The following is a 21,297-nucleotide window of genomic DNA, read 5'->3' on the forward strand; positions in this document are numbered from 1 at the left end:
TTCTTTATTTCACACTCAAACCCACAGGGTCATACTGTAGTCTAGGGCTGAACCCAATTAGTCGACTCGTTGATTGTTTGGTCGTTAGGCTGCTGGTCGACCGAGATTGTTTTAGTCGAGCAGTAACAAATATATATATATATATACACACACTACCGTTCAAAAGTTTGGGGTCACTTAGAAATGTTAAATAGTATCCGCAAAACACCCGTCTCAACGTCTACAGTGAAGAGGCGACTACAGGATGCTGGCTTTCTAGGCAGAGTTCCCCTGTCCAGTGTCTGTGTTCTTTTGCCCATCTTAATCTATTAATTTTATTGGCCAGTCTGAGATATGGCTTTATCTTTGCAACTCTGATATAGAGAAGTTATTATAAATTAAATGAAACTGTTTCACGAAAATGTGCATATGAAAACCAGAACTGGCAGGCAGATCGGTAGAAATTGTAAGACAACCTGGCATTCCACATGAGAAAGGTTGCAGGCTCCTCTTGTAGCCTATTACCGGCAACTTCAGGAGAGTAATGGCAGAATCTGCGAAAGCCAGCAGGAGCGGGGGGAGATTATCTAGATCTCTGGTGCCCTCTTGAGGCATTTGTCTTATTTCATCAAAGCGTAAGGTTTAAGCATCGGACAAGCTCAATGCATATAGTTTATTTTATTAAAACACAATGTGTCTATATATGGAAAAATACACGTTTAAAAATGTTGATCAATCTATTGGTCGAAAGAACAGACCACTTTCAGTCAACCAAGATTTATTTTAGTTGGGACAGCCCTACTGTAGTCTAAGTTGTATCACCTACGGACCAGAAGAGATGAGGTCAGTGATCAATGGTTTACTTTCTCCTCTCGTCTCCCTTTCTCACCTTAACAAGCAGCCTGATGATGTTGTGTTTGATGCCACAGTCAACAGCAACCACTTTGATGGGGTTACCTTTCCCAAACACTCTGGTCTCCTGGAAACATACAAGAACAATGAAAGGATATCATCATCATCAACAGGGGGAATATGTTTTGCAGCAGAATCATATCCATAATAACAGCATAGACTTGATTGTATAGCAGTCAGAACGTACCTTTGTTGAGACTTCTGCTACAATGTTCTGCTGGTTAGGGTCTGATATCTCTATTGGATGGCCCTCAAACTCTATCTTCCCCAACACTGTACCCTGGTCACAAAATAAAGAGACACATTTTCTGTCAAAAACAGCTTTTTTCTTCAAGAGGACAAATAGTCATGTTTCTTTAAATACAATCAGAGTAAAGCAGTAACAAGACTAGCTTCCTGTCCAGGGAGTGTACTTGTACATCAAGCTGCCTCAAGCTACATAGACAGGAGATCCTGCCCTATAGGCCATTTCTGGCTTTGACAAGGCTTACAGTAAAAACACTTTTACCTTGTCTCTGATGATCTTGGTCAGCATCCTAGTATCCACTCCAAACAATGCAGGGACCTTTCAAATAATATGAGAAAATACTAATTGCCATTTGACAACATTAAAATTGAAGTAAGACTTAGAGCTGTTAGAGAAGTAAGACTTAGAGCTGTTAGAGAAGTAAGACTTAGAGCTGTTAGAGAAGTAAGACTTAGAGCTGTTAGAGAAGTAAGACTTAGTGCTGTTAGAGAAGTAAGACTTAGTGCTGTTAGAGAAGTAAGACTTAGAGCTGTTAGAGAAGTAAGACTTAGAGCTGTTAGAGAAGTAAGACTTAGTGCTGTTAGAGAAGTAAGACTTAGTGCTGTTAGAGAAGTAAGACTTAGAGCTGTTAGAGAAGTAAGACTTAGAGCTGTTAGAGAAGTAAGACTTAGAGCTGTTAGAGAAGTAAGACTTAGTGCTGTTAGAGAAGTAAGACTTAGTGCTGTTAGAGAAGTAAGACTTAGTGCTGTTAGAGAAGTAAGACTTAGTGCTGTTAGAGAAGTAAGACTTAGTGCTGTTAGAGAAGTAAGACTTAGAGCTGTTAGAGAAGTAAGACTTAGTGCTGTTAGAGAAGTAAGACTTAGTGCTGTTAGAGAAGTAAGACTTAGTGCTGTTAGAGAAGTAAGACTTAGAGCTGTTAGAGAAGTAAGACTTAGTGCTGTTAGAGAAGTAAGACTTAGTGCTGTTAGAGAAGTAAGACTTAGTGCTGTTAGAGAAGTAAGACTTAGTGCTGTTAGAGAAGTAAGACTTAGTGCTGTTAGAGAAGTAAGACTTAGTGCTGTTAGAGAAGTAAGACTTAGTGCTGTTAGAGAAGTAAGACTTAGTGCTGTTAGAGAAGTAAGACTTAGAGCTGTTAGAGAAGTAAGACTTAGTGCTGTTAGAGAAGTAAGACTTAGTGCTGTTAGAGAAGTAAGACTTAAAGCTGTTAGAGAAGTAAGACTTAGTGCTGTTAGAGAAGTAAGACTTAGTGCTGTTAGAGAAGTAAGACTTAGTGCTGTTAGAGAAGTAAGACTTAGTGCTGTTAGAGAAGTAAGACTTAGTGCTGTTAGAGAAGTAAGACTTAGTGCTGTTAGAGAAGTAAGACTTAGTGCTGTTAGAGAAGTAAGACTTAGAGCTGTTAGAGAAGTAAGACTTAGTGCTGTTAGAGAAGTAAGACTTAGTGCTGTTAGAGAAGTAAGACTTAGAGCTGTTAGAGAAGTAAGACTTAGAGCTGTTAGAGAAGTAAGACTTAGAGCTGTTAGAGAAGTAAGACTTAGTGCTGTTAGAGAAGTAAGACTTAGTGCTGTTAGAGAAGTAAGACTTAGAGCTGTTAGAGAAGTAAGACTTAGTGCTGTTAGAGAAGTAAGACTTAGTGCTGTTAGAGAAGTAAGACTTAGAGCTGTTAGAGAAGTAAGACTTAGAGCTGTTAGAGAAGTAAGACTTAGTGCTGTTAGAGAAGTAAGACTTAGTGCTGTTAGAGAAGTAAGACTTAGTGCTGTTAGAGAATGAGTCGAAGTGCCGTGTTTTCAAGAGGTTCTTTAAACCACTGTAATCAGACCTGGTGCATTAACCAAAAGTAAAACATCAAATTCATTAGTAGTGGGTCTGCACTCAAAAAAGTTATTTTATTTCTCAATTAATAAAAAGAAAATCTCCTTTTTGAGGGCGGACCCACCACTAATGAGAACTGTAACGCTGGGGACTTATGTTATGTTGACTATGTTAGACGGCGTGAAGGACTGTAATGCTGTCTCTACTACCTTCTCCTCCTGTAGCCACTGTCCCAGGGACTTGACAGAGTTCCAGTGGCTGTACTCATGACTGTAATCCTGCACCAAGAGTCCAGATACCTACAGAGATCACAACACAAACCCAACATGAGTCACAACACAAACCAAACACTTGAGTTATCGACCTAATAAAGCTATTATTTATTTCCTCTGTAAAGAGTATGAGACCTTGTAATATGCACTTTAAATACCCTAATAGATTGACTTGACTAACAGCGAAGCAAAGGAGCTGTCAACTTTAAAACATAGCATAACATAACACTGCTCTTTTACCACATCTTTCCCAAACATTAGGCTACTATTCTGGCCCTCCTATTTATTTCAACTCTCCATTTCGCAGCTTTTCTCTTATTGAATTAAACTCTGACATTGTCCTTTTTGCCTCAGTGGATCAACGTTAACTGTTTCTGCCCAAATTCCCAAAAGCATTTGGTGTGCATTTTTGCCAAGCCTCGCTGCTTCTTAACACACCGCTCGCTTAACCCGGAAGCGAGCCAAACCAATGTATCGGCTTGCAGGTGGTCAGCCCGACAAGGAGTCACTAGAGCGAGATGAGCCAATGAAATCCCCCGAACTCTCCCCTAACCCAGACAACACTGGGCCAATTGTGGGGCTCCCGGCTGTAGTGGTGCATCAGCACTGCAATGCAGTGCCTTAGACCACTGCGCCACTCGGGAGGCCCCAGAATTATACATTAATTTATTTATTTTTGTTTCATTTTGTACTTTTGTACCCCTTTATCTCCCCAATTTTGTGACATCCAATTGGTAGTTACAATCTTGTCCCATCGCTGCAACTCCCGTACGGACTCAAGAGAGAGGCGAAAGTCGAAAGCCATGCGTCCTCTGAAACACAACCCGCCAAGCTGCTTCTTCACTGCTTCTTGACACACTGCTCGCTTAACCCGGAAGCCAGCCGTACCAATGTGTTGGAGGAAACACTGTACTGCTGGTGACCGAAGTCAGCATGCATGTGCCCAGCCCGCCACAAGGAGTCGCTAGAGCGCGATGGGACAAGGACATCCCAGCCGGCCAAACCCTCCCCAAACCCGGAAAACGCTTGGCCAATTGTGCGCTGCCTCATGGGTCTCCTGGTCACGGCCAGCTGTGACACAGACCGCTGCGCCACTCGGGAGGTCCAGAATTATAAATGTCTGATATTTTTTGATGCATTGTTTTCTCTTTATTGAACCTGCCCGCCACCCACCCGCCCTTCATACACACAATATTTCATGACCCCAAACCCATCCGCCCGCGGATATACCCACTGGGACTGCGGGTTATGAGTCAACCCGCACATCACTAACACAGACATGCTCGCTCACACACACACACACACACACACACACACACACACACACACACACACACACACACACACACACACACACACACACACACACACACACACACACACACACACACACACACACACACACACACACGATAACATAACAGACCCACCTGTATACGGTCTGACTCGATGTTCCTCCTCAGGCCCAGCTCATCCAGCTCCTGAGTGTTTGGAACGCCGTAGTTCCCCACTATGGGGTAGGTCAGGGTCAGGATCTGACCTCTGTAGCTGGGGTCAGTCAAAGTCTCTGGGTACCTTTAGAAATGTGTAGTTATTATAGATACACATAGGTAACCTATTTGTGCTGGTTGTTGTCATGTTTGGTATGAGAGTGACCATAGGAGTTGGAAAAACTGCTTACCTGTCCCCTGGTTAGGACAAAATTGTATCCCCACAATGTAAACATACTGTGATCCATGCACTTTAGCAATGATGATGACTGACTGTTAATGGTGATTTAGACAAGACTGATCTCTTACCCCACCAGGCCAGTGTTGAAGACCAGCTCCCCAGCAGCAGAGCGTTCATCCCCAAAGGAGAAGCCCTTCATCCGGGTACCATCCTCCAGGACCAGGTGGGCTATCTGGGCCTGGGAGAGGAGGTGAAGGAGGAGGAGCAGTAGGAGAGGGACAAGGATGAAGAAAAAGAAGACATAGCATTATACTCAACCGTTGGAAAGCGTTGGTAAATTACTCTTCACGTTAGCCTACACAGTACAGAACACATCCAAGAGTTGGACTGGTAACTGGGCTACTGTGTAAATACAAGAACGTGGTGGGAAAACTACTACGATACATTCACAGACCTATTATATGGCAGTGGCACCGTTTTATATTACAATGACCCTTTGTTAATAATTCAATAGGGTATAGTAAAAAAGTAGCCAGCCTTGCACAAGCCTTGGTTTGTGCTAGCTGGAACAGCTCATAGGAGCAGGAGCCTAATTACAAGTACACCCCCTGGACAGGACAGTAGTTTATCGCAGGGCCTTACCCCCCGTCTATCTCTTTAATGCTGAGTCTCAAGCAGAGACGCTTCAGATCAAACTCCCAACCTTAGGGTGGGCACTTTAATCACAAGGCCACTGAGACAGGCTACACAGTGCATTCAGAAAGTGTTCAGATCCCTTGACTCTTTCCAAATTGTGTTATGTTACTGGTACCTAACAGTGTTCCGTACTAGGGATGCACCGATATTAGATTTTTGGCCGATACCGATATCCGATATTTTCCTTGCCAAAAAAACAAAACATACCGATACCTGATATAAAAACTAGTACAGTTAAATAGTTAACACACACACACGGACGCAGCAGTCTAAGGCACCACATCTCAGTGCAAGAGGCGTCACTACAGTTCCTGGTTCGAATCCAGGCTGTATCACATCCGGCCATGATTGGGAGTCCCATAGAGCGGCGCAGAATTGGCCAAGCGTCCTCCGGGTTTGGCCAGAGTAGGCCGTCATTGTAAATAAGAATTTCTTCTTAATTGACTTGCCTAGTTAAATAAAAAGGTAACACACACACCACACTGACCAAAAAGTTATTTTGTTTGCATTTACGTATGTCCCCATTACCAGTAAAACGTCATCAAAACCTAGTTCTTTCACTTACTTGCTGTGCTGTTTCGTTGTTCATTTGTTCAGTCATTTCATTCTCAACCAGGATTTCATCATACAGTGAAGTTTCAGCTCTGCCTGTCCTTGGCTTCTCTTCCTCGGTGCGCACTGTCACTGTGTCTGTTTCCATCTTGTCCAGCTGTGTATGTAACATTTCACGTAAACCCTGTTTCTTGTCTGCATCGAAGTAGCGGTCCTTGTACCTAGCATCGAGCATGGTGGCGACACACTAAAGAGGCTCAAATGACACCGAATCGCTTGTTCACAGCCTCAAGTACTTTTGTAAGTTTTAACCCCACGGTCTGTGTTGGCAGTTTTGTTGAGCAGGCGTTTCAATTACATGACAGAGGGTATCACATCTTCTGCAGATGCACTTGATTAGCTTATTTCTCGAGTCAATTGTTCGAATGGCGCTAGGATTGTGTTCATGTTTCCAAGTTTCAAACATGTTCTCAAATGCCATTGAAATGGCAGCAGTGGTATGAGAACCAGTACATTCTTGAGCATGCAATACGGCTTTCCTCAGTACGAAATCCTCAACCCACTGTGCTGTCAGACTCAGCATGCTTATGGGGCTGACATCGCTGGTCCAAATGTCAGTCGTGAGGCTAATAGCAGTGACCCCCATAGCAAGTAGAGCATGGATGTGTTTCAACAATACTGTGTAACTCCGGTAGGGCAACATCTGAAAAATAGTGCCTACTTGGTAGTGTGTACCGGTGCTCGACCATATGGCGAAAGCCAACATCATCCACGACAGAGAACGGTTGATTGTCAAGGGCAATGAATTCCATTATCTTGGCGTTAATGGATTTCACCTTTGAATTGTCTCACTGAAATTCTTACTCTTTCAAATGACTGCTCGACTTGAACTTGTTAAGTTGTTGGAAGTGTGCGCTTAATATTTTTCTGCTTTTGTTCTGTGTAGTGCTGTATTTTTCGTGGCGTCAATACGTCATCTATGCACATCAGCTTAGTCATCGGTTTTGCACATCAGCGTTAAACTAGACATCAGCCGATGCCGATGTTGGCATTTTTAGCAATTATCAGCCGCGTAACCGCAACATTCAAAACAAGGCTGCAATGAAAACTAATGGGACTGTAGCGACTGTGTTGGCATCAAAATCTGGGGTGTAAACTACGTTTCCATTGAAGCGTTGATTGACATGGTAATGGACCAATAGTATTAGAGGAAATATGAAAGAAACTGACCCCTCTGACGCTCATTGTGTGCCGTACAGCGTCTTTCCACCAGGGGTGGTGCTTCTCTCCCAGATTAAAAACATGCTTAACCATAAAACGGTGCACAAACCTTCATTATTCATGACTTTCATTTAAATGAGCATTAGTATTAATATTATTATGGCTAATATTCCATTATTGCCTTGTTCAGGGGTGGCAGGTAGCCTAGTGGTTGGAGCGATGGACTAGTAACCGAAAGGTTGCAAGATCAAATCCCCGAGCTGACAAGGTAAAAATCTGTCGTTCTGCCTCTGAAAAAGGCAGTTAACCCACTGTTCCTAGGCCGTCATTGAACATAATAACTTGTTCTTAACTGACTTGACTAGTTAAATAAAGGTCAAATAAAAAATATTAATAATTTGTCATGAGTAGTGTGCTAATAGCAATGTGGTCATCAATTACACAAACACTGAATCAATCAATAATGAATTGCATAAGACTGATGTGCAGAATCTTAAAAAGAATACCACTGCGCCAACCTCTGATCTGCATTTAAACAAGCAAACCCGTCACCTGCTGACAAAGATATTTTATTTTTTGCTCTCACGTTTGCTGTGTTAACGTTTTGAAATACCTTTGCTGTGCCAACCTATTCACGAGAGCTGTGTGTTCAATAATTGTGAAATCTCAATAACGCATGTCCTAAAATCTCAAAGGGTGCTATCTATTAAACTTGTTTGTAAATGACATGCTCAAACCCAAATTTGAGATGCCACATTCCTGCATGCCTCTCTTTCTGCTCTTGATTGTGCACAGGTGAAGAGAATTAACTGGATTCCCAAAAGGCATGTTACCCAACTGCAATAGTTGTGGAACTATGTGGAATGTTTTTGGACAATTGGCTACCCTGTAAACAGGTACTGACAGGAGGCATGAGCCACCTCCCTCCGGCTGCTCCCTGCCTTCACCTCCTCGTAAAGAACCTGTAGCTGTTCAGGGGTGTAGCAGTGCTGTTTCTTGGGCTCGTTGGGCCTTTCCCTTCCCAGACATCTCCTGTCATAATACAATTAAATTCTTTTTTTTGTTTTGTTCATGCAACATAATTTATTAAGATGGTGCCAAGGAAATGGACTCACAAATATGGATATAATTTCCATGTAATCCAACATAAGGTTATTGCATATTTCATGGAAAGAGCAGATGTTCATGTACACTCAGTGTGTATGATGGAGTGAGAAGACAGAGGTGAAATGATGTTAGAACTACTGTTAGTTGTTATATTTATTTTTTATATGAATATTGTTACCTTACAGTAATTGACTAACGTTAAGTCGTTTATAAAAGTATTTACAGTTGAAGTCGGAAGTTTACATACACTTAGGTTGGAGTCATTAAAACTCGTTTTTCAACCACTCCACAAAATTTCTTGTTAACAAACTATAGTTTTGGCAAGTCGGTTAGGACATCTGCTTTGTGCATGACACAAGTCATTTTTCGAACAATTGTTTACAGACAGATTATTTCACTTATAACTCACATTCTCACAATTCCAGGGGGTCAGAAGTTTACATACACTAAGTTGACTGTGCCTTTAAACAGCTTGGAAAATTTCAGAAAATTATGTCATGGCTTTAGAAGCTTCTGATAGGCTAGTTGACATCATTTGAGTCAATTGGAGGTGTACCTGTGGATGTATTTCAAGGCCTACCTTCAAACTCAGTGCCTCTTTGCTTGACATCATGGGAAAATCTAAAGAATCAGCCAAGACCTCAGAAAAAGAATTGTAGACCTCCACAAGTCTGGTTCATCCTTGGGAGCAATTTTTAAATGCATGAAGGTACCACATTCATCTGTACAAACAATAGTACGCAAGTATAAACACCATGGGACCACGCAGCCGTCATACCTCTCAGGAAGGAGACGCGTTCTGTCTCCTAGAGATGAACGTACTTTGGTGCGAAAAGTGCAAATCAATCCCAGAACAACAGCAAAGGACCTTGTGAAGATGCTGGAGGAAACAGGTACAAAATAATCTATATCCACAGTAAAACAAGTCCTATATCGACATAACCTGAAAGGCCACTCAGCAAGGAAGAAGCCACTGCTCCAAAACCGCCATAAAAAATCCAGACTACGGTTTGCAACTACACATGGGGACAAAGATCGTACTTTTTGGAGAAATGTCCTCTGTTCTGATGAAATAAAAATATAACTGTTTGGCCATAATGACCATCGTTATGTTTGGAGGAAAAAGGGGGAGGCTTGCAAGCCGAAATAAAACATCCCAACCGTGAAGCACGGGGGTGGAAGCATCATGTTGTGGGGGTGCTTTGCTGCAGAAGGGACTGGTGCACTTCACAAAATAGATGGCATCATGAGGGAGGAAAATGATGTGGATATATTGAAGCAACATCTCAAGACATCAGTCAGGAAGTTAAACCTTGGTCCCAAAAGGGACTTCCAAATGGACAATGACCCCAAGCATACTTCCAAAGTTGTGGCAAAATGGCTTAGAGACAACAAAGTCAAGGTATTGGAATGGCCATCACAAAGCCCTGACCTCAATCCCATAGAAAATGTGTGGGCAGAACTGAAAAAGGGTGTGCGAACATGGCGGCCTACAAACCTGACTCAGTTACACCAGCTCTGTCAGGAGGAATCACCCAACTTATTGTGGGAAGCTTGTGGAAGGCTACCCGAAACGCTTGACCCAAGTTAAACAATGTAAAGGCAATGCTACCAAATACTAATTGAGTGTATGTAAACATCTGACCCACTGGGAATGTGATGAAAGAAATAAAAGCTGAAATAAATAATTCTCTCTACTATTATTCTGACATTTCACATTCTTAAAATAAAGTGGTGATCCTAACTGACCTAAAACAGGGCATTTTTACTTGGATTAAATGTCAGGAATTGTGAAAAACTGAGTTTAAATGCATTTGCCTAAGGTGTATATAAACTTCTGACTTCAACTGTATCTTGTGCTATTGGAAATTATAGTATTAACCCTAATCATTCTCATGCTTTGTTCATTAACATTATATAAAGTAACATTATATTCCTTCATATCTCTGAAAATAAAGTTCCCTACTTTGTGTAACTTGTATATTTAACTGTATTTATTTACCAATAAATAATCAATAGTAAGTGTAAATTACTTCTAAGTTCATCAATCATCATTTAATTTAATCAATAGTTAATTTTTGCATAATCACTTCGAGCCATCATGAGTCAAAAGCCGTGACAGCAGAAGTTTACTTGTTGAAGATAACTTTAGCGCCGCCCTAAAACCCCAATTCAAATTCAACAAAAACCATCAAATAGGTATGTAATGAGACATTATATAAAAACTCTTCATAGAGTTCTATTTACATTTTAGAAGTGATAATTTGGACAAATCAGGTAAAAAAAAGCAGTTTCCCAACACGACATATCTTCCACTTTCACTATCACTCACTAGCCTTCGCTTCCCCCTTCGCCATTTAAAAAAAGACCCGGTGGAGCTCCATTGCCTTTCTCAATCATGCAGAGATGGGCAGCGTGAAGGTCTCGTCATTGATTTTGCTGGAAAGGGGAGAGATTGTGCTTTACAATGATATTCATATTCAAAGCAAATATTTTGTCACGTGCCGAATACAACAGGTGTAGACTTACCGTGAAATACTTACAAGCTCTTAACCAACAATGCAGTTAAAGAGTTAAGAAAACATTTACTAGATAGCCTAAAGTAAAACAAATATATATAAAAACTAACAATAACGAAACTATATACAGGTGGTACCGGTACACATGTTAATGTGCGGGAGTACAGGTTAGTCAAGGTAATTTGTACATGTAGGTATTGGTAAAGTGACTATGCATATGTCACGACTTCTACCGAAGGTAACTCCTCTCCCTGTTCGGGCTGCGCTCGGCGTCGCCGGTTTACTAGCTGCCACCAATGCCTTTTTCCTTTTCTGTTTGTCTTGTCTGTGATTCTTTTCACACCTGGTTTCAATTGCGTGTATATAGGGTACCTGTTTCCTGCCTTAGTTCGTGCGGGATTAGACTTGTGTGTATTGCGCTCGATTGTATTTTGATGTTTGTTGTGTTCACGATTTACGCACGTGTATGTAAAGTGTCGGAACTGTGTTTGTTCCTCCGTGCGTTTGCACGAGTTGCTGAGTATCGTGAGCGTAGTTTTGGGATTTTCGTCTGTGCCATTTTTGTATTGGTGGACTATATGATTAAACACGCTTCTCAGACATCCCTGCTCTCCTGCGCCTGACTCCTACACCTCTCACCGAGACGCACGTTATCACAGCATAGATAATAAACAGCGAGTAGCAGCAGTGTAAAATCAAGGGGGGGGTCAATGTAAATAATCCGGATTAGAGGTCGACCGATTATAATTTTTCAATGCCGATACCGATTATTGAAGGACCCAAAAAAAAGCTGATACCGATTAAATCGGACGATTTTTATATATATGTAATAATGACAATTACAACAATACTGAATTAACAATGCACACATTTATTTTAACTTAATATAATACATAAATAAAATCAATATTAAATAAATAATGAAACATGTTAAATTTGGTTTAAAATAATGCAAAAACACAGTGTTGGAGAAGAAAGTACAAGTCCAATATGTGCCATGTAAAAAAGCTAACATTTAAGTTCCTTGCTCAGAACATGAGAACATATGCTAATATGCTAACATAAACTAGTTAACCTAGTAATATCAACCATGTGTAGTTAACTAGTGATTATGTTAAGATTTATTGTTTTTTATGAGATAAGTTTAATGTTAGCTAGCAACTTACCTTGGCTCCTTGCAGCCACAGGTCCTTTTGATACTGCACTCGCGTAACAGGTGGTCAGCCTGCCACACAGTCTCCTCGTGGATTGCAATGTAATCAGCCATAATCAGCATCCAAAAAGGCCGATTACCGATTGTTATGAAAACTTGAAATTGGCCCTAATTAATCGGCCATACCGATTAATCGGTCGACCTCTAGTCAATACACACAATAGGATGACTGGGGAGGTGATTTCACACAGTCACAGTCCCGCGATAAGAGCTACAATGCTAATATTTGCGTAAACTCTTCACAGTTGTGTTCTGTGGGTGTCACCGAGTAGACTGATACCCCCAATTCATTGCAACCCTGTTTAACATTATCTAGTCTAAATATGGCATGATTCCACCAACCTTCTGCATCACTTTCAAAGAGGTACTTCTATTTTGAAGGCAACATGCAAATTCCACTATTGTGCCTAATCCTTATTGTGGCTAGCTTCACAGCACATAACCCGGTCCGGTTGAGCCTCACTAGCCAGAGGAAGCTAGCTGGCTGCTTATAATTTTAGCTTCGGACAACAGGGTTAAGTAGCTGGCTTGCTATTTATTTTCATGAACTGAAGTTCAATTTCAATAGGCGAACAACAAGTGGCTACCTAGCTAATACTTACTCACAAGGATTCCAAATCATTACTAAGAATAACGAAAATGACTGCACTTTCTACTGGTCATTGTTTTCAGGCTGGTTGTATTGGTGCTAGCTATGTACAAAACTAAAGCTAGCTAGCTACCACAGCAGTTGCGGTCGAACAAATAATGCTTTATTACCAACGCGGTATTGTAAACACATCGTTCGTGGCCGGTGTTTGCTTGTTTGCAGACTTTTTTGTACAGCTATGACAGTGCTACTGATAGTAGTGGTGGCTCTTTGCTTGCACGTGCAAATTCAGAACAACATTCTATAATAGAACTGTGTTATTTGACATGTCAAATTAAAAGCGAATTTGACGTGTATCTTTTTTGACACGCAAAGACCCAAACAGCGTTCCATAGTATGTCGTGAAGCTAATAGCAGTGACGCTATTACTGTGTAACTCCGGTAGGGCAACATCTGAAACATAGCGCACTTGGTAGTGTGTACCGGTGCTCGACCAGTCGCAAAAGCCAACATCGTGCAATGAATTCCATTATCTTGGCGTTAATGGATTTCGCCTTTTGAGTTGTCTCGCTGAAATGTTCTTACTCTTTCAAATGACTGCTCGACTTGTTATCTGCTCATCCACACAGCAGACATTGTGGGCTAGGTTAGGAACGCTGTGTTGCACGTGTAGTGCAACATTTTACGTGGCGTCATATAGGTATGCACGTCAGCTTTGACATCGGTTCTGCACATCGGCGTTAAACTAGACATCGGGCCGATACCGATGTTGGCATTTTTAGCTAATATCGGCCGATTCCGATATGTTCACCGATATATTGTGCATCCCTTATTCAGAACCTTTACTCAGTACTTTGTTGAAGCACCTTTGTCAGCAATTACAGCCTCGAGTCTTCGTGGGTATGACGCTACAAGCTTGGCACACCTGTATTTGGGGAGTTTCTCCCATTCTTCTCTGCAGATCCTCTCAAGCTCTGTCACATTGGATGGGGAGTGTAGCTGTACAGCTATTTTCAGGTCTCACCAGAGATGTTGGATAGGATTTAAGTCCGGGCTATGGCTAGGTCACTCAAGAACATTCAGAGGCTTGTCCCCGAAGCCACTCCTGCGTTGTCTTGACTGTGTGCTTAGGGTCATTGTCCTGTTGGAAGGTGAACCTCGCCCCAGTCTGAGGTCCTGAGCGCTCTGGAGCAGGTTTTCATCAAGGATCTCTCTGTACTTTTCTCCGTTCATCTTTCCCTCGATTATTACTAGTCTCCCATTCCCTACCACTGAAAAACATCCCCACAGCATGATGCTGCCACCACCATGCTTCACCGTAGGGATGGTGCCAGGTTTCCTCCAGACGTGACGCTTGGCATTCAGGCCAAAGAGTCAAATCTTGGTTTCATCAGACCAGAGAATCTTGTTTCTCATGGTCAGAGTCATTTAGGTGCCTTTTGGCAAACTCCAAGCGGCTGTCGTGCCTTTTGCTGAGGAGTGGCTTCCATAAAGGTCTGATCGGTGGAGTGCTCAAGAGATGGTTGTCCTGGAAGGTTCTCCCATCTCCACAGAGGAACACTGTAGCTCTGTCAGAGTTACCATCGGGTTCTTGGTCACCTCCCCGATTGCTCAGTTTGGCTGGGGGCGGCCAGCTCTAGGAAGAGTCTTAGTGGTTTTAAACATTTTCCCATTTAAGAATGACGGAGGCCACTGTGTTCTTGGGCACCTTCAATGCTCAGAATTGTTTTGGTACCCTTCCCTAGAGCTGTGCCTCGATACAATCCTGTCTCAGAGCTCTATGGTCAATTCCTTTGACTTCATGGCTTGGTTTTTGCTCTGACATGCACTGTCAACCGTGGGACCCTATATAGACAGGTGTGTGCCTTTCCATATCATGGCCAATCAATTGAATTTACCACAGGTGGACTCCAATCAAGTTGTAGAAACATTTCAAGAATGATCAATGGAAACAGGATGGACCTGTGCTCAATTTCAAAGTTTTTTTTTTTTATCTAACATTTCTAAAAACCTATTTTTTCTTTGTCTTTATGGGATAGCTTGTGTGTAGATTGATGAGGGGAAAAAATAATTTAATACATTTTAGAAAACGGCTGTAAGGTAACAAAATGTAGAAAAAGTTAAGGGGCCTGAATACATTCCGAATGCACTGTAGGTAATCCTTACTGTTTGTATGAGGTGTTTTTACGATGCAAGGAACATTTCTGTTTAGACAGACAATAACATGCTATCTTAAATCGGTATGGAGAGAAGGCTTAGCCTAATTCGTTGTTAACAAAGGAAACTAGAGGTAGCTATCTACCACCAGCCCCTGACCCACTCAATGAGGGGCCATATTCTCCTGGTCAGTAGTGAATGCTGAGGTAGACTATTCTCTTGTTCTATTTTTCATGGCCTAGCCTAGGATTATCCAGTGTGTGTGTGTGTGTGTGTGTGTGTGTGTGTGTGTGTGTGTGTGTGTGTGTGTGTGTGTGTGTGTGTGTGTGTGTGTGTGTGTGTTAAAGCCCAATACCGTATCCTACACATATTTATAAAAATCACAAAGTGGCAATTAATGTTATGCCAATATAGCTAATAAAGTTGATGGAAATATATTGCATTGCGTAATCCTGTAATGTTGAGCAATATCTTTGTTTAGCCAGATTTGCCAAACTGCACCCCAAACTAGTAAATCAACATGACGCAACACCACACGGGGATTGGCCACCATATTCATCCATTAATGTTATTGGCCCCACTGCAACACAAGAACACGACTGTTTCCATGACATGTGTTTCTTTTCCAAATGCAAGAGAAAGTTGACCTGTTGTCAACTGCATTTAGCTGACTGAAGCAAGTTCGAGCATGCTTTATTAGTGGGCTAGCTAGCTAGCTAACGTTAGTTACCTCGACAATTAATTGATTTAGCTATTATTGACAATGAATGACAATGTATGTTAGCTTATCCCTAGCTAGCTATAATGCATGGTCAATGACATACAACTTTCGCAAACTATTGCAAGCTGGGAGAAGTAAGTTGTCTACTGCTCAATTAAAACGTTTTAGAATTAAAGAAAAGCAATATAGCTAGTTAGCTAGCTGGCGAATGTATTACCTTAACACTGAAGAGCCTAGCAGACCTCCTCAAACAAGCAGGGTTGCTGCTTCTTCTGGCTGCGAGCCATCCTTGCCTCAGTGATTTGACGACGTTGCAAGCTGTCAATATTTTTGTCATATTCGGTCTTTAATTCACTTATTCTGACTCTGTTAGGTGTTATCCTACAAGGGAAAAATGAATCCGTGCAGAATGTGTTGTTGTCAAAGTTTTTCTATTGAGAAAGAGCGGTCCACTGAAATGAATAAATTTGGGCTCAAGCAGCCCGCGTGTCTCATCCAAAGGATTCCAGACAGATAACTCCGAATGCAAACAGACGACCAACGTGGGTTGGCTGCAATTGGCTGCCACGATGTTTTTTTCTGCGCGTTTCTTTCCGCTAAACATTTTGATTGGCTGCGAATCGGTGAACATGGTGGATTAAACAATGTAAAAAATTCAGCGCTGTTGGCGTTGAACCAACCATGCTTGCGTTGCATGATGCATATGTCACAGTCACAGAATATTTGTATTATATACAGCATGCTGTTTTACGACTACGTTCCAACATATTCCTAGTATGCATAAACCCCCAAGGAAAAAATGACTTTCATGTGAACTCAGTTCACTGTAACATGACTAACTTCACCTTTTGCTCCATATAATAGGGTCTAGGTTACAGATGCTGATCTTGATTTGAGCCAGTTTGCAACGGCAGCAGGAAAATTACTCAGGAAACAACAGGAAATATTCATTATTATGTGGATTATAATTAATGGACACTTTTGTAGGGGTTGATACATGTTTTGTTAGGTCAAATCATAGGGTGACGCACAATTGGCCCAGCGTCGTACGGGTTAGAGAAGGATTTGGCCTGGGTAGGCCGTCATTGTAAATAAGAATTTGTTCTTAACTGACTTGCCTAGTTCAATAAAGGTTCAATAAAATACATTTTAAAAATCCAGTCTGAAATATCAAAGTGGTCATTACAAACTTTAGAAGCCCTTTTAAAACTAAAATACACTACAGGTTTAAATCTCCTGCTGTGCAGGAAAATTCTCAGCAACAGAAAAGTGATAATATTAAGATCCTACATCTGAGTATAACCTACGAGCAGAAAGGTTTCTTCTTTATTTAGTGAGTTCCATCAAACATGGCACTTTATTACATGTGTGGTACATGTTTATATGTGATTGCGTTTCAGGATGGTTTGTCTCCATGAGGAATCATCGGCTATAGTCTAATGGAGCAGATAACAAGAAAATAAGTCCAATTAACCATATATTATTAACACTGCTTTGGTGCTTTGACATAAATTGCATTTTACTTTTTCCACCAACCTTTGGTAATTTCTCTATAGCCCCCAGCTGCTGTCTGGCAATGAAGAGCCACCAGCACCACTGACCACTAGTCTGAAGCAAGATGTGGGGAGGTACATCACTGGGTTTGTTGATCATGGCAAGTCAGTCAGTCACTAGAGAGAGCTGCCTCTGCCTGCCACTCTGCTGGGTTCAGCAATCTCTCTCTCCCTGTATATCTGTGTGTGTGTGTGTAACAGTATAACTTTAAACCGTCCCCTCGCCCCGACCCCGGGCGCGAACCAGGGACCCTCTGCACACATCAACAACAGTCACCCACTGTTAGTCACTGACAGTCACTCAGTTAGCCCTTGTCAGCTAAATGTGTTTAGATTGGTAAAATAGTCCAACCAGCTATTAAAACTCCAATCAAATCAAATGTTATTGGTCACATACACATATTTAGCAGATGTTATCGCGAGTGTAGCGGAATGCTTGTGTTCCTATCTCCAACAGTGCATTACTAACAGTGTGTCACGTTCTGACCATAGTTCTTTTGTATTTTCTTTGTTTTAGTGTGGTCAGCGCGTGAGTTGGGTGGGTAATCTATGTTTTCTATTTCTGTGTTGGTTTCCTGTGTTTGGCCTGATATGGTTCTCAATCAGAGGCAGCTGTCAATCATTGTCCCTGATTGGGAACCATATTTAAGTAGCCTGTTTTCTGTTGGGTTTTGTGGGTGATTGTCTAGGTGTAGTGTTTTGTGTTCAGCACTATTTTCTATATAGCGTCACGTTCGTTTTGTTGTTTTGTAAAGTTTGGTTTAGTGTTCTTCGTTATAATAAATAGAAGATGTATTCATATCACGCTGCGCCTTGGTCCTCCTCTCTTCCACATTACGACGAACGTGACACAGTGCAGTAGTATCTAAAACAATTCACAACAATACACACATCTAAAATTAAAAGAATGGAATTAAGAAAATACAAATGTTTGATCAAGCAATGTCAGAGTGGCATTGACTAAAAAAGCTTGGGTACAGTAGAATAGAATACAGTATATACATATGAGATGAGTAAAGCAGTATGATAACATTATTTGAACATTATTAAAATGACTTGTGTTCCATTATTAAAGTGGCCAGTGATTCCAAGTCTTTGTATATAGGGCAGCAGCCTCTAAGGTGCAGGGTTGCGTAACCGGGTGGAAGCCGGCTAGTGATGGCTTTTTAACAGTCTGATGGCCTTGAGATAGAAGCTGTTTTTCAATCTCTCGGTCCCAGCTTTGATGCACCTGTACTGACCTCGCCTTCTGGATGATAGTGGTAACAGGCAGTGGCTCGAGTGGTTGATGTCCTTGATGATCTTTTTGGCCTTCCTGTGACATCGGGTGCTGTAGGTGTCCTGGAGGGCAGGTAGTTTGCCCCCTGTGATGCATTGGGCAGACCGTGCAGTTGCCGTGCCAGACGGTGATACAGCCCGACAGGATGCTCTCAATTGTGCATCTGTAAAAGTTTGTGAGGGTTTTAGGGGCCAAGCCAAATTTCTTCAGCCTCCTGAGGTTGAAGAGGCGCTGTTGCACCTTCTTCTCTACATTGTCGTGTGGGTGGACCATTTCAGATCGTCAGTGATGTGTACGCCGAGGAACTTGAAGCTTTTTCCCCCTTCTCCACTGCGGTCCTGTCGATGTGGATAGGGGCGTGCTCCCTCTGCGGTTTCCTGAAGCCCATGATCAGCTCCTTTGTTTTGTTGATGTTGAGTGAGAGTTTATTTTCCTTGCACCACTCTCCCAGGGCCGTCACCTCCTCCCTGTAGGCTGTCTTGTCATTGTTGATAATCAGGCCTACTACTGTTGTGTAGTAGGCCTTGATGATTCAGTTGGAGGCGTGAGAGACCACGCAGTCATGGGTGAACAGGGAGTACAGGAGAGGGCTGAGCTGAGGATCAGCGAAGTGGAGGTGTTGTTTCCTGCCTTCACCACCTGGCGGCGGCCCATCAGGAATTCCAGGACCCAGTTGCACAGGGCGTGGTTCAGACCCAGGGCCCCGAGCTTAATGATGAGCTTGAAGGGTACTAAACTTGTAGCAATCATGGTCGGATTACCGACCGGGGTACCCCCACAGTTTTTTGGGGTCATATTAAAAACTGCAAACATTTCTCTCCACCCTATGACAAAATGTGTAGAAATTAACTGTAAAACTAAAACAAATTCTCTCCGCTGTCAAGAGGGAGCCGTCCCTGATCTAGAGTCATTCATGTGTTACCTTCATGCAGGGCAGAGGCAGCCATGATTATATTTTATTTTGGATCATTATATAGTGTGGAGATTGATTCTTTTCAGTTTGACCTTTCATACCTACTTTTTTTTATTAAAACAGTTTTTAACTGTGTATGTTGTTGGATATTATTACAGTATAATAACTGTATTATAAGTTGACAATATTACGTTAAGTTTCAAACCATACAGTATGTAGAGCAGCAGTTTTAACAACCTGACACAGGGGAAATGAGAAAATACTAGGAAATGAATCATACAGCAGCAGAGAAAGAGTACAAAATGGTTGTTAAATATAATATATCCACATTAACAGTCACACTGGTATTCAGTACAGTATGAATGGCCATGGTCCTAAGACAGATTGGACTGTACCAGAATAAGTGCTCCTCTGCAAGGCCCCCTTTTAGCCATTTGCAAGTGTATCCTTTTCTCAAAAGTCACAAGAAATTAGCATTTAAAACCTGTTTTAAACACAAAAAAATGCTGGGGCAAGTCAGCAAAGAGAAAGAGGGAGGGGGAGAGAGAAAGAGAGAAAGAGTAAGAGACAGAAGAGAGACATAGAAAGAGAGAGTGAGAGAGATAGAGAAAGAGAGATTAGAAAGAGTGAGAAAGAAAGAATGAGAGAGAGAGACAGAGGTAGAGAGGGAGACAGAAAGAGAGAAGAAGAAAGACACTCAGGACAATGAGTGGTCAGTGACCCCCTTTGGTATAATCCAGGTCACCTGACATGTGACCCTTAGGTAGACATCATGATGATGAGAAACAAGTTCCAATATATCAGTTGCAGATTCAAAAGTTGCTCCCTCCTTCTTTGTTCAGATCCACTCCAAAACAGATGGACAACGAACATCCAAATAAAATCTGAGTGACTCACCTATACAATCCTCCATGTTTTGCTCTCACACCTACTTTGAGTGAATAAAAAAGGACTAAGAAAGATTTCATTCACCACCACTATCTGGTATTAGATACTATATAAATGTCAATACATTCATCATGTACAATGCATCCTTAATCTCCTTCTCTCATTTACTGTCCACCTTCCATTACCTGAGGAACAGTTTTTATGGATCTCTAGAGACATGGGATCACTTATAAACCCTAGTAGGCTTCCACTACACAGGTCAGGTTTCCCCTTGTATCTAAGTTCATCCACATGGATTCAGTCCCAAAAGGCACCCTATTCCAAAGTAGTGCACAATAAAGGGAATAGGGTGCCATTTGGGAAGCAAATGGAGTCAATTCACTTGTAGTGCACTAGTGTCCTCCAGTGGCCATTCTCAGAGAAGACTAAATAACGAATGGCCAGTCTGGCCGCTGTAGGCTACAATGGCAGCAATGTAAAGAAAAGTAGAGTAAGAGATGTAAAGATAAGTAGATTAATGAGTTATAGGGTGAAAATAAAGAGGCTACTTATATAGCTGCCAGGTTGTCACTATGACAGATTTACACATGGACCTTCCCTTCACACTCAAGACTGTAAGGTACAGTTGAAGTCGGAAGTTTACATACACCTTAGCCAAATACATTTAAGCTCAGTTTTTCACAATTCCTGACATTTAATCCTGGGAAAAAATCCCTGTTTTAGGTCAGTTATGATCACCACTTTATTTTAAGAATGTGAAATGTCAGAATAATAGCAGAGAGAATGATTTATTTCAGCTTTTATTTCTTTCATCACATTCCCAGTGGGTCAGAAGTTTATATACATTCAATCAGTATTTGGTAGCATTGCCTTTAAATTGTTTAACTTGGGTCAAACATTTGGGGTAGCCTTCCACAAGCTTCCCACAATAAGTTGGGTGAATTTTGGCCCATTCCTCCTGACAGAGCTGGTGTAACTGAGTCAGGTTTGTAGGCCTCC

At 41.7% G+C, this 21,297-nt stretch overlaps 1 protein-coding gene across 1 annotated transcript in view; it reads right to left on the reverse strand.

Annotated features, from left to right (window-relative positions):
- The window catches only part of cps1 (carbamoyl-phosphate synthase 1, mitochondrial), a 90,713-nt gene extending 74,711 nt beyond the window's left edge, over positions 1-16,002 (reverse strand). Inside the window, exons 1-7 of the mRNA XM_039006527.1 lie at positions 15,883-16,002; positions 5,019-5,128; positions 4,650-4,794; positions 3,157-3,246; positions 1,400-1,456; positions 1,079-1,171; positions 869-958 (exon numbers count right to left, since the gene is read on the reverse strand). Coding sequence (XP_038862455.1) covers positions 869-958; positions 1,079-1,171; positions 1,400-1,456; positions 3,157-3,246; positions 4,650-4,794; positions 5,019-5,128; positions 15,883-16,002 — 705 coding nt within the window. The remainder of the gene's footprint in view (positions 1-868; positions 959-1,078; positions 1,172-1,399; positions 1,457-3,156; positions 3,247-4,649; positions 4,795-5,018; positions 5,129-15,882) is intronic.
- Between the last annotated feature and the right edge of the window lie 5,295 nt (positions 16,003-21,297).

Source organism: Salvelinus namaycush, chromosome 13 (genome assembly GCF_016432855.1).
Source record: "Salvelinus namaycush isolate Seneca chromosome 13, SaNama_1.0, whole genome shotgun sequence".
NCBI lineage: Eukaryota > Metazoa > Chordata > Actinopteri > Salmoniformes > Salmonidae > Salvelinus > Salvelinus namaycush.